At 38.1% G+C, this 13,605-nt stretch overlaps 1 protein-coding gene and 1 long non-coding RNA gene across 2 annotated transcripts in view; one reads left to right on the forward strand and one right to left on the reverse strand.

The window, feature by feature from the left end:
* DCBLD2 (discoidin, CUB and LCCL domain containing 2) overlaps positions 1–8,835 on the forward strand; it is an 88,920-nt gene extending 80,085 nt beyond the window's left edge. The window contains exons 14-16 of the mRNA XM_006094691.3: positions 1,655–1,704; positions 4,529–4,666; positions 8,317–8,835. Coding sequence (XP_006094753.1) covers positions 1,655–1,704; positions 4,529–4,666; positions 8,317–8,786 — 658 coding nt within the window. The 3' untranslated portion in view covers positions 8,787–8,835. The remainder of the gene's footprint in view (positions 1–1,654; positions 1,705–4,528; positions 4,667–8,316) is intronic.
* Positions 8,836–9,074: 239 nt separating this feature from the next.
* Positions 9,075–12,340, reverse strand: LOC111827165. Its single transcript, XR_002830681.1, has 2 exons — positions 11,756–12,340; positions 9,075–9,259 (listed from the first exon to the last, which is right to left on the reverse strand). It is a non-coding gene; the product is annotated as an uncharacterized LOC111827165 (long non-coding RNA).
* Between the last annotated feature and the right edge of the window lie 1,265 nt (positions 12,341–13,605).

A 13,605-nucleotide genomic window follows, 5' to 3' on the forward strand; every position in this document is an offset into this window, starting at 1 on the left:
TGTTATAACTCCCATTTTACAGAAGAAAGTGAGAAGGGAGCATAAATAACTTGCCCAGGTTCACCTGGCCGGCACATGGCAGAGCGGAGTTTTGGACCTGGCTGCAGACCCACGCTCCTAACCACTGCGGCCTCTGAACGTACCATCAATAAAGTCTAATCCTCTGTGGTCAGAGTACAGCTCTGAGGAAGTGAGGATGGAAGAGTAGAATCGTTGAGAGGAAGCAAGTCTTGAATCAGTTTGGGATGGTGTTTATAGAATCCTGTGGACATTCAGAATCCCAAGAGGCAGATGGAATACAATCTGTTCAGGACCAAAGGTCTGAACTGCAGAACTGAAGTCACTTCTAAGCATGGTCATTGAAATTGCTGATGACCAGCTTCACGACAAGGAGTAAAGGCGGAGATGCTATTAAAGGGCTGTGGAAAATAGTGAGGAGGAGAATAATAAAAACAGCTGCAATTTATTGAAACCTTAACCCGTGCCAAGCACTGTTCTAAGCATTTGACATGTAATGAATAAATAACCTGAAGCTTTGTCACTTGAGAGTCTACAAAGTCTTATAGTATAGCCCTTGGTAATAATTATAACATTCAATTAATTGCCCTAGCTGTACAGAGTTTCTAACTTCCGTTTAGGAAAGGTTATTGATTTCCTTTTATTTAGAATTCTTATGGTAGAGGATTTTCAAGGAGAAATAACTAATTATAGAGAAGTTTTTAGTATCAATAATAAAAATATAATCTAATACTGGAAAAGAATGTTTCCAAGTAGGAAGTGCATGTGGATGTAGCTTGGGCTCTTTGATAAAGCACCATTTGTGATCTTGAGCAATCACATAACCACCTTGTCCTCTTTATGCACTAGAACATGTCTACTTTCTCTCTAGCTTGCAAAGCATAACATTAATTAGATTTACATGCTTGAATCAGAAACTGTCCTTTGTAAAGGGCTCTTGATAGATAGTAATTCTTAGCTGAGGAATGAGAGACTTCTCCTGGGGAGGATATGTCAGCGTTCTGAGGGTGGACTGGGCAGAGTCTTCTCTGTTGTACCCGTGGCTCTCACCTCCCAGGCCTGGAGAAGCCTTTTCTTCCCTCGGCCATTTGTCACTTTGTGCCAGAGTTGACTTATCCTGGGACAGTAGGGGGAATTCAGTCTATACAATGAAGGGTATATGACTCTTGGAACTTCTCTGAGACAAAGGACCATAGAAGAAACGGAGAAAATTGGAAATAAAACAATGCAGGAGAAAATGTTGGATTTTTTTTTTATTGTTGTTCCGTGAAATTTGTATTTAAAACCAAATCAAACCTGATATGATTTCCCATAAAAACCCACATGTCATGTCTGGGTCTTTGATTTAATTCAGTCTTTTTATCTACAGACTGGACTTTTTTTATTTCTATATTCATTTTGAAATATTTGAGTAGCCAGATAACTGTCCCAGGAGGCAGTTAATGTTTATTGAGAATCCAGAATTTATGAGCCTCGACAAAGTCAAATGAAATAGAGGCCTCCCTTGGGTAGATCAGCAAGTGGGAATGTGTACTCTTGACTAATTATTAACTTTGGTGTTTATCCTGCAGTTTCAGAGCTGTCTTACTAGTGAAATCATTCTATTTGCTCACTTTCTTTTCCTGTATTTTTCCAGAAAGAAAAAAACTGAAGGCACCTATGATTTACCTTACTGGGACCGGGCAGGTAACTCATGACTTTACATCTTTTTCCGTCAGCGGGAAGTCCCTCCCCTCCAGATGGCAGCAGGGAAAGGAGTGTTTTCAGGCCCACTGAAATTTCCCAGCACTGTTAGGAAGCTGGCATTCCTTCTCTCTTCTGATCATTTTTACTCTCCTGTCAGATCTCTTCTAGTCAATAAGTAATGAAATGGAAAGGAATTATTTTTCTCCTGGAAAACTTTCATCTGGAGGAGACCAGCTTTCTTTGAGGCCTATGTGAACACTGTAAGAGGCAGAGGGTTTTGGTCCTAGTAAAAGTATGTGTATGTCACTCTGCTCTGGGTATTTAAGTGGAGTCCAGCAGTTTAGGAATCCTGAAGTCTGCCATGTCTGCTGTGATAAGTTGTCATCTTCTGAATTCCAACTCTGTATGGTAGGTGGCATATTGCTGCAAGTTACACCAGGGGTCACCTATGGGTCCCCCACTTCCCTGTCTCACTACCAGAACAGCTGTTAGGAGCCAAAAGGGTTCACCACTGTGACCAGGGTAGACAAGAGCAGTGGTGGGAGCTAATCAGGTGCTGCTAGGGTAGATCTTGGAAAGTATTTAAAAAAAAACACACATTTTAAACCACCCCTACCACAGACAAACTATATTTGACCAGTGATCTGCTTCTGTATATGCTTTTGATAGAGATTCCTACCATATTCTGCTTTACGCTATATATCCTATCAAAGCAAAAAATAATCTTGAAAAACTTAAGGAATTAGGAAAAGAAGAACAAACTAAACCCAAAGCTACCATAAGAAAGGAAATAATAAAGATTAGAGCAGAGATAAAGAAAATAGAGAATAGAAAGACAATAGAGAAAAATCAATGAAAAAGTTGGTTCTTTAAGAATATCAACAAACGTTACAAACCTTTAGCTAGATGGACTTAGAAAAAGGGAGAGAAGATTGAAATTACTAAAATCAGAAATGAAACTGGGGACATTATCAATTCTATGAAAATACAAAGGATTATTAATACTATGAACAATTGTACACCAAAAAATTGAATAACCTAGATGAAATGGATAAATTCTTAGAGACATAACTAAGACTAAATCATGAAGAAATAGAAAATCTGAATAGACCTTTAACTAGTAAAGGGATTGAGTTAGTAAGAAAAAATTTCCCAACAGACAAAAGTCCTGGACCTGATGGCTTCATTGGTAAATTCTACCAAACATTTGAAGAAGAGCTAAACCTTAAAGATTCCACACACAGAAAAAGCTGTTAGAACTAATAAATGCATTCAGCAAAGTGGTAGGATACAAAGTCAACACAAAAAATCAGTTGCATTTCTATACACGAATAATCAATAGTCTGAAAAGGAAATTATAAAAACAATTCCATTTATAATAGCATCAAAAAGAGTAAAATACTTAGGAATTAACTTAACCAAGGAAGTAAAAGACTTATACAATGAAAACATTCTAAAAGAAATTTTAAAAGACAGAAAAGGAAACATCCTATGTTCAGGGGTTAGAAGACTTAATATTGTTAATATTTAGTACTACCCAAAGCAATTTACAGATTCATTAGGAATCTCCATCAAAATCTCAGTGATATTTTTTGCAGAAATAGAAAAATCCATCCTAAAATTCAGGGACATATGAATTACACACAATGCCCAGATAAAAGAAAAACTAGACAAATTGAACTTCATGAAAAATTTTAAATTTTGTGCATCAAAAGGCACTACCCACAAAGTAAAAAGGCAACCCATAGTATGGGAGAAAATATTTGCAAATCATATATCTGATGAGGAATTAATATTTAGAATACGTAAGATATTTGTAAAACTCCACAACATATAAACAACTTGATTCAAAAATGGGCAAAGGACTTGAATGTGCATTTTTCTAAAGAATCTCTACAATTGGCCAATAAGCACGTGAAAAGATGCTCAACATCACTAATCTTTAGGGAAATGAAAATCAAAACTATGGTGAGATACCACCTCACACCCATTAAGAAGGTGCCTATCAAAAAAACAAGTGTTGATGAAGAGGTGGAGAAATTAGAACCCTTGTGCACTGTTGGTGGGAATGTAAAATGTTACAGCTGCTGTGGAAAACAATATAGTAGTTCCTCAAAATATTAACAATGGAATTACCATATGATTCAGCAATTCCACTTATGGGTATATACCCAAAATAATTAAAAGCAAGGTCTTGAAGAAATATTTCTATACCCATATTCATTAGCAGTGTTATTCACAACAGTTAAAATGTAAAAACATCGACTGATGAATGGATCTGTAACATATATACATGCAGTGGAATATTATTCATCCTTAAAAAGGAAATTCTGTATTACGCTACAACATGGATAAACCTTAAAGACCTTATGCTAAGAGAAATAAGCCAGTCACACACACAAAAAAACAAATATTGTATGATTCCACTCATGTGAGGTACTTAGAATAGTTAAAATCATCAACAGGGGAAGTAGAATGGTGGTTGCCAGTATCCAAGAGTGGGGAGACTTAGGGAGTTACTGTTTAATAGGTATGGAGTTCCAGTTGTACAAGATACAGAGATGGATGGTGGTAATGTTTGCACAACAGTGTGAATGTATTTAATAACATTGAGCTGTATACTTAAAAGTGGTGAAGGTGACAAATGGATGTTTTTTATATTTTACCACAATAAAAAAAGACGCTTGAACATAAAGGCTAGTTTGTATAGATATTTATTTGTTACAGACATGTTAAATACAACAGGCTTTCTGTTAATATACTGTTACGATTTCAGAAATAGGTTTTTCTTTAATGGTCTCTTTTGCTTACCGCTACAATGAAGGTTGGTGGAAAGGAATGAAGCAGTTTCTCCCGGCGAAATCTGTGGAGCACGAGGAAACCCCCGTTCGCTACAGCAGCAGTGAAGTCAATCACCTGAGTGCGAGAGAGGTCACCACAATGCTGCAAACGGACTCTGCAGGTAACTCGTGGAGCCTTCAGCCCCAGGCAGAGGGAGGAGCTGCTCTGCTTGCTGTGAGGCTCTATGGGATTTACAATGTCTTTTATCTTTTTCATGTGTGAGAGATGAGCTGTTTTCCAATAAGACCACTTCCTTAAATATTACCTTGAGAGAGTCATTTCTGTGCCTCAGATGTTCTATCTGTAAAGCTGAGCCATTCATTTCTAAAAACTATGGGCATTTTTTGTCTCTTTAATTGGAAATCTATTTGGTTTTATTGAATATATAAGAGTATTAAAAGAAGAGCAGGAGGGAATCAAATGTGTAATGTTTTGGTGTAAGGGATGGTGCACCAACCGAGTTACCCAGCCAGGGCCCAAATATTATTCTAGACAAGCAAAAATTCTGGTTAAAGTTAAACTGAATGGATTATATTCAGAGTCAGAAGGCCTACATTTTTAGAGAGAGAGAAAGAGAGAGAAACGATCAATTGCCTTTCTCACACACCCCCTCTGGGGATCGAACCCACAACTGGGGCATGTGCTCTGACTGGGAATCAAACCAGCAACCTTTTGGTGTATGGGATGACACTCAACCAACTGAGCCACATCCGCCAGGCCAGGCAGCCTAAATTTTTTAAAGGAAAGATACATTCTGCCCTTTTTTCTTGTTAAGAGATTGGGCAGCACAGACAGTAAGACAAATCAATCTCTATAGTTAGCCCAGCATGGGCAGCTTCGAGCCTCTGCCTGGCTTGGTCATTCGTTGTGACTGTATCTGGAAGCGCTTAAGCCGCCCTTCTGTGTATTGGTGGATTAGCAATGCAGTGTGTCCAGAGTCACCTTCCCCTCAAGGGTCTAACCCACTCATGTGGTTTTCATTTTAGTTTTTAGTGGAAGTATCCATTGGCAGCTTTAACCATGGTTTTAGACTATGTTTCAAGTCTCAGAGTTTTAAACTTTGCCTGTTCTTTCTTGAAGCTAAAAGGGGCTTTTGGAGTTAAGATCTTCACATCTGCTAACATGATCTCCGCTATTCAAACTGATTATAAAGCACGTGAAATGTGACTGTTCTTTAGTGAAGTCAGACTTACAGATGTAGAGTTGCTTCCAGTGATCTCAAGTACTGTAGCCGCAGCACCCGATGAAACAGCCGAGTGTTTGGGAGATTGTGAGCTTGTTCCCAGGGCACTGCAGTCCATCAGTGTGAGGACTGTTAGCTGGTCGATGGGCTGCGGCCTCCCACGTGCAGATAGTTTGTTTTAAGACAGGGCTGTTTCTGAAAACTTGGTGTGAAATTAACAAATTTAACAGGGAAATTGCTTAAAGGTGTCCTATGAAGAAGTTACTCCTTTTGGTGTATGAATATTTCTCCCCCAATCTTTATCCAGTTTGGGTGGCTCTGCTTTTCGTAGCTTGCCTTTTCTTTGAGTTATAACTGTACTCTGGTGGGGAGACATACCACCCCACCTGAGGTCCTAGGGAGTGAGCTTAGTTAGAGCAGTACTATAGGGATGCCAACACGGTGTCTGTCCGTTCATTCCAGGCTTGGGGGGAATTGAAAAGGGACATGTGGAACTCTCGTGCCGACAAAGCAGGGGTGAAATACTGTAAGTGGGTTGGGAGAGTTAAATTTCAGAAATCTGAATCTTATGTGTATTTATAAGGTAAAGAATTGCTTACTTCGCCATCATGAAATCCTGTTATTTTCACCGGAAGATCCTGCAAAGTAATCGCATTAGACTCTAATGATTAGAGGATGTAAGAGGCTGTGGTGGCCTTGAGGCATTTCAGACTCCATCAGTTTGTCACTTGGCTAACAGACTGGGAGGGTTTAGGGCATTTGGTTTTGGTTTTGGTATTAGATAGAATATAAAAATCAGTTAAGTCTTTTCAAGACTGACTTAGATTTGTACTTTAATGTATGAAAGGAAAGGGAATATCAAACTTGTTTATACAAAAATAACACTGTATAGAAAAATAAGTCTGTTTTGTGTGTACTGATATGTAGTTTGTTTACCCAATGCCTGTGCATCTTTGTGTTCCGCTTTGAATTTTTGTATGTTTACATATGACATTTTTTGAAATAAAAAGAACAGGCATCTAAAAACTTAAGGTTATAAAAGGAAGATTTAAAAAAAATGTTTGCCATCTCATTAGGTGGTGTGATAAGGCTTCGGTTTTAAACGATAACTTTAAGAATAACAGCACTAGCTGGTTTGGCTTAGTGGATAGAGGGTCGGCCTGTGGACTGAAGGGTCCCGGGTTCGATTCCGGTCAAGGGCACATGGCCAGGTTGCAGGCTCGATTCCCAGTAGGGGGTGTGCAGGAGGCAACCAATCAATGATTCTCTCTCATCCTTAATATTTCTCTCTCTCCCTTTCCCTTTTTCTCTGAAATTAATAAAAATATATTTTAAAAAAGAATAACAACACATTTTGCTTGGAATATCCCACCATCCAGAAAAATGGCTGCTTTTCTCAATTGCACATAAGTACATAGTGTTCATTATTAGATTGTAAGCTCCTCAAGGGCAGGAACTGTCTGTTCCGTCTTGGTACCTCCAGCAGCACCAAAAGGCAAGTGCCTCCTTGCACAGGAAGGAAGGTGCTCGTGGTATGTAGAGTGAGTGAGGAACTTCCTGCCCCTTTAAGATGGAGCATGGTTCACTTTTCCCAGTGTTCAAAACTGCAAAGAACCTCATGACTGAAGAGGGTCGACTTCTTTCTTGGGTTTGAACTGAGCTTCTTGGGTTGAACCAGACCGTGCATATCCTCAGCACCACTCAGCCTTCCTTTCCTGAGCATAATGCACCAGTGTCCTGAGCTTTTATGTCATATCATGGCAGAGGTTTCTGGGAAAGTTTGAAGTGGGGCAGATTATAGAGAAAATGTAATAGAAATCTTGGAGGGTGTTTGTCAATGTGTAGCCCTGTTATTACTAAAGAAGGTGTAACAGACCCTCTGTCCTTACCACTCAGCTGCCGGCCAGCTCTCTAGCTAAGGAAACACCACTGGTTTTTAGCTTTTCTCCATTTTGGTTTCTCCTGTTGCTCATCTGATTCTAGTCCTTAGAGTCTAGTAAAGTTGCTGTGAATATCAAGTGCGGTACATAATGGCAGTTTTGTAAAAATGTGATGAAATAACCTCAAATGTGTTGTGTTTTGTACGCAGAGCCACTAGTATTGTTATCGCGGCCAACTTTTTATTCAAAATAAATAAATAACAATTATTTGTAAAAAAAAAAAAAAAAAAAAAAAAAAAACGACATAGTGAGACTTACAGCATTTATCACATTAACCTGGCCTGTACTTATTGTAAACATATTTGGGGGAAAAAAACAACTGAAATTATATTCTAATACTATTCCAACAATGGAAAATTTCTTTTCTAGTGAAAGACTGTATGTATCTTAAGAACATATACAAACACTCTTGATGCAAAATTACATGAACAGTGAGGTGTTCTGGCATATTAACTTATTACCATGATACACAAGATAACATCTTTAATTTTAATTTTTGAAGTTGGTCCTTACAGGGTCTGTGTTGATAGCAACAAAAGTTCCATGGAGAAGTTTTTGCTTTGGTGTAAGTCTGTAGCTTGCACCCTAAATTATATGAGGCCCATATCAATGAGGTAACATTTCTGTTGTCCTTTGTGATACTCACAGAGTATGCCCAGCCGCTTGTGGGAGGAATTGTTGGCACACTTCATCAGAGGTCGACCTTCAAACCAGAAGAAGGAAAAGAAACAGGCTATGCTGACCTAGATCCTTACAACTCCCCGATGCAAGAAGTGTATCACGCCTACGCTGAACCACTCCCAATTACGGGGCCTGAGTATGCAACCCCCATTGTCATGGATATCTCGGGGCACACCCCAGCTTCAGTTGGTCTACCCTCAACGTCCACTTTCAAAGCTACAGGGAACCAGCCTCCTCCTTTAGTGGGAACATACAACACTCTTCTCGCCAGGACTGACAGCTGCTCCTCAGCCCGGGCCCAGTATGATACCCCAAAAGGTGGGAAGCCAGGTCCAAATGCCCCAGAGGAATTGGTGTACCAGGTGCCACAGAGCACACAGGAGGTGTCAGGAACAGGGAGGGATGGCGACAGTGATGTTTTGAAAGAAATCCTTTGAAGGTGATGCTGCTTTTTACAAAGCATCGTTTTAAAGCACATGGCCTTTTTTTTTTCCTATTAGTGGTAGTAATATATAGAATGTATTACATATCTGTCACGGATGTAGTGGGGGAAGTGTGATGACCGAGGTACAGGAAACTACTAATCTTGCCATCTTGCTTTAGAAGTGTTGTTGTAGCAGTTACTGCTTGCCTGTTAAATTTCAAACATCCTGTTTGTTACTACTGTAAAACACTATTTTTAATACAGAAAAAGCTCCCTACTATGCACTTCAAAGAAATTAAAAATCACTGAAAGTAAGTATTTATTACCAATGCTGCAGGTACATTTGATGAACTCAACAAGGCTTTGTAAGCCTGACTGGCAATAATGCATGGTACTGTTCTTGAAATGTCTAATGGCTTGAAATTCTGCTTTGTGTGAAGGTGGGTACTATCATGATTTCCTCCTCTTCTATTCCTGTATTCCTTTCTGGATTTAAAATAATAATAATTAGTGATACATAATCATTGTTTTGATTGCAGTCATACACACGTATCCATTTTTCCTTAAGAAGAGTACAGGTGAGAAACTCCGATTTAATGAGCAGGGTGGTTGTCACTTTTTGACACTCAGGTGCTTTGACACCCGCGGTACATGACTTGGCCTGGTCTCTGCTTATTCCGCCTGGGGCCTTGATGGCCAGCCCGTTCTTGTGTTTGTAAAATGTTTTGTTTTTTCAGTGGGTTATACTTGCTCTATCAAACTTCATGAATTCAGATCCTCTAATGTGTTTAAGTTTACTTCTCACTGTGGAAACAGGAACTTTGCAATTTAAAAAAGAGATCCTCTCTAAAAAAGCGATGAAAGAGATACTCCTCCCCTCCAACTTTATTTGCAATGGGATTTTTTCTAGGAGGGTTGTGAAAAGTTGAGGGCTTCCAAGTAGACGCTGTAAACATGCCCCACTTCTATTTATCACAGCAAAGGCAAAATCATTCTTCAGAAGTCCTGTAAATTACCTTTAAAAAAGATAACCAGAATTTGCCCCCTTTTAAAATATGTAGATTTTTTTTTTTAATCTCAAGGTATGTTTTGGGTTTTTTTTAGTGTTTTAGTTTTCCAAAGCAAACTATAAACTCAGTGTGTTTGTGCCTCATCCGTGTGTGAGAGTGTGAGTAGTTCTTTATCTCGTACGTAGGGAAGAGGTGTTACAGCATCCTCACACGTGGCTATTCATGTGTCTTTTTTTATTCCCCTGGGCACCTAGTTACCATTTACCCAGAACAGAGCTAAGTTTAGATGGGTGAAATAGAAATCATCTGTAGTTTATCAGCCTAGAATGTAAAAACCATGATTAAAAGTCTTTAGGCTGGCAACACGACATAAGCTGCCCATGTGATTAAAATTTGAAATCCCTTCTATATACTTTAATTTGTAGTCTTAATGGAAATGTACTTTTCCATTCCATCAGGTCCTACTCATTTCTGTTGGCCTGGGCCACCAGATTATGATGTTGCCAGAACTTGCTAAATTTGAAGGTGAACAGTCTTCATTTTGTTGCTTCCACAAGTATATCATTAATCTAAAACATTGCTTCCAAATAGAACTGTTTATTTCTACAGCCTCCCACCCTCTCCTTGTATGATTTTGTTGGTTTTATTTTCATTTGCTTTTCCTTTTCCATACATACTATGAAGCATAATTTTATTCATTGAAAACCCAATCCATATTTTGTTTCAAAATATTTGAAACAAAAAGCACAGGTGTTGAACTTTTATTAGAACATATGAATGTGTAAAGCACATGTCTTAATGCAGCCCTCCCCTTTCAGGTGGGAAGAGAGTAAACCAATCGCTTTATTTTTTTATTCATCCTTAGTACAGAGAGAATATACCTTTCCTAGAATCACATACCTTTTTGAAGCTTTAAGAGAAATGTTTTCAATAACTATTTTGTTTTCCCAAAGATGCTTGCTATTTTTGTGTAACTGTGTGCACCTCCTTTTCCCATGGAACCTTTTTTTTTTTTTTTGAGAAGCAAATGTTTTCTTAAATGATGCATGTTTTAAGACTTGATTCAAAATGCCACTGTGCTGTCCTTGAATTGCCAATGATTCTTACAAATATCTAGTTTTTACTACTTTTATATATTTTACTTTCAAAATGAAGAGCTGAGCCTGATACAAAGGGTTGTTCTGGTTTTGTACTTTTTCTTTTAGTTTGTTTTCATAGTAGAGTTTTGGGGTTTGGGTTTTGTTTGTTTTTTTACTACATTTATATGTCTGATATATATATACAGCTTTGGAGACAATCAAGTAACAACTGAAAATGTGAAAAGTAACGATTTTTTACAAAAATGTCCTCGAATTTTTATTCTTTGCTTGAAATATGTAAAAGACTTAAGTCACTGTGGTTTATTGGTTTAAATTTTTTTCCTATTAATGCAATTATAAAAATAGAATCAGACAGTGGTGCAGCAAGTGTGGCCATTACATGTTTTGTAAAATTACACTGACTTCGCTGTTACTTGATCTTAGGAACCAGCACAGTTAGAGGTAAGATATTGTGAATGCTGACTTATATTTTATTAAAAGCTGTAAATCTAAATAGATCCTATTGTATGCAGGGTCTGGTCCAGTTATTTAAGTTCATGTTTCACTATTTGCACTTTGCATTGAACAATGGGTTTAGTTTGCTGACGAAATGGTTCGAGTAGAGGATTTATACAGTAATTGAAATTATGACGTTGTGTATGTACTTGCCCTTCCTCCCACAGCAGGGAGCAGAAAGTGAGCTCATCTGAATATGAATGCAGCTCTAATTGTATGGAAAGTGGTAAAGCTTTAAGGTACTTGCCTTGACTCCACATTGTCACCTGGAGAGCAGCATGGCTATAAAAGCACCATGTCAGGTGATATGATTAAAAAGAACTAACAGATTATGCTCTCCAGACCTTTTTAAGAGAAATTAATGAAGAACAAATTACCTATTTGCTTTGCCTTTCAGTTCTGAACTTGAAGTCCCTAAACTGCAAAATCTGAAGAGTTGGATGGTTATTAAAGTACTTTTTAGGTCATTTAGTCACACCAACTTGTGGCTAGTCTCTTCATCTCTCTCTCTCTCCTTTTTTTTTTTTTTTTTTTTGACACTGGGAAGGGTGGAAACAAAACATGTATTGAAATACATATTGGAAACAAAAATGGCTTAAGTGTCAGTGAAATTCTCCCAGAATGTACTTTTCTTACCTCGGCATGTACTGTAGTCACTCAGTATTTGTATATGTTGCTAGAATTTAGATTGTATAAATAGTGAGATTTTAATGTGTTCATGTGTTTTTAATAAATTGTATATATGTGTCTTGCTCACATTTTTTTTTTTTTGGCTTAACTAAAACCACCTTCAGGTTTATAGCCTTCTCTTATACTACACAAAATGCCAGATTCCTGAATTTGAACATCAGAAAATTTAATGGCCAATGTTATGCTATTCACAGTAACATTAGGGAATGCCACCATTGGTTTTGACTTTGATTTTTTCTGTAGCCACAGTATCCTTTTTGAAGCCGGAGTCTGTGCAGTGGGAGGAAAAGGTCACTGAACATGGGGACCTCAGCATGGCTCCTGCCTTTTCCACCTCAACGTTATTAGAAGAATCAGATGAAATTGGTCCAGTGCAAACGTATGCTATTAACAGGACATCATCCATATTTAATGTCTAGATCTGGATTAAATCTACTACTAGTTTTCTCCCCTACCCTGCTTTCTAAGTACCTTATTTATTCCTGTTTCTGGTCTACTATTCCACCCTTTCTACACTTTCTTTAGAGAGGCAGGTTGATTGTCAATGACATCAATGTCCCCAGTGATAATTATTCAAAAGATACTAATTCTTGCCCGGTCATAGCTCAGTGGTTGAGCATCGACCTATGAACCAGGAGGTCGAAGGTTCGATTCCCTGTCAGGGCACATGCCCAGGTTGCAGGCTGAGGTCCCAATAGGAGGCGGACAATCAATGATTCTCTCTCATCATTGATGTTTCTATGTCCCTCTCCCTTCCTCTCTGAAATCAATAAAAATACATATTTTTTAAAAACGGTACTAATTCTTCAACTCATACCTCTTCTGATAGCTTTTTATTCCATCATTCTTATACCTTCTGTTCTCTTCCTTTCTCCTTCACCACTTACCCTACCCCACCATAGCCGTTAGTTACATTCATTAAACTGGAAAGGGAGACCAGGTCACCACAGTTACATGTAGGACTGGCTTCTTTGCATCCATAGGATTCTTCACTGGAGTACCCTAGTCAGGTGAGCTTTCCGTGTGAAGATGAGAGATGAAAATACCATCTAAATCCAAGAACACCTTGACTCTTCCTACGAATTTACTTGTATCTTTTTCATCTTTCCTAATTTACCTCAAATAATAAAGTTTTAAAAGTTAATGAATTAAACCAGGCAAAACAAAGTTTAAGAATTTTCTCCTTGAGCATGTCTTACTCAGCTTTCTTTGTATAAACTTTTTAAAAAATTTCTTCAACATAATGCAGTCGCCAGACTTTAGTAATTACACTCTTTGGTTATTTACTCATCTAGATAAACTTAAAAACAAAAAATACCATCTTCATTCTACCTAATTACTCATAATCATGGTTTACTTAATTGCAAGGGGGGAGCCTAAATATACCAGTATGACCTTCGATTTCTATAACCATCCACACTGCTGTATTCAGAGCTGGTTTAAACTTCATGTTCCTTAATTAGAACAAAAAGACACTAAAGTCAGCCAGATATAAACCTGGCGTGCTTCCAGTTTGCCACATCAAAACACAACCACA

The sequence above is a fragment of the Myotis lucifugus genome, unplaced genomic scaffold (assembly GCF_000147115.1).
Source record: "Myotis lucifugus unplaced genomic scaffold, Myoluc2.0 scaffold_140, whole genome shotgun sequence".
Taxonomy (NCBI): domain Eukaryota; kingdom Metazoa; phylum Chordata; class Mammalia; order Chiroptera; family Vespertilionidae; genus Myotis; species Myotis lucifugus.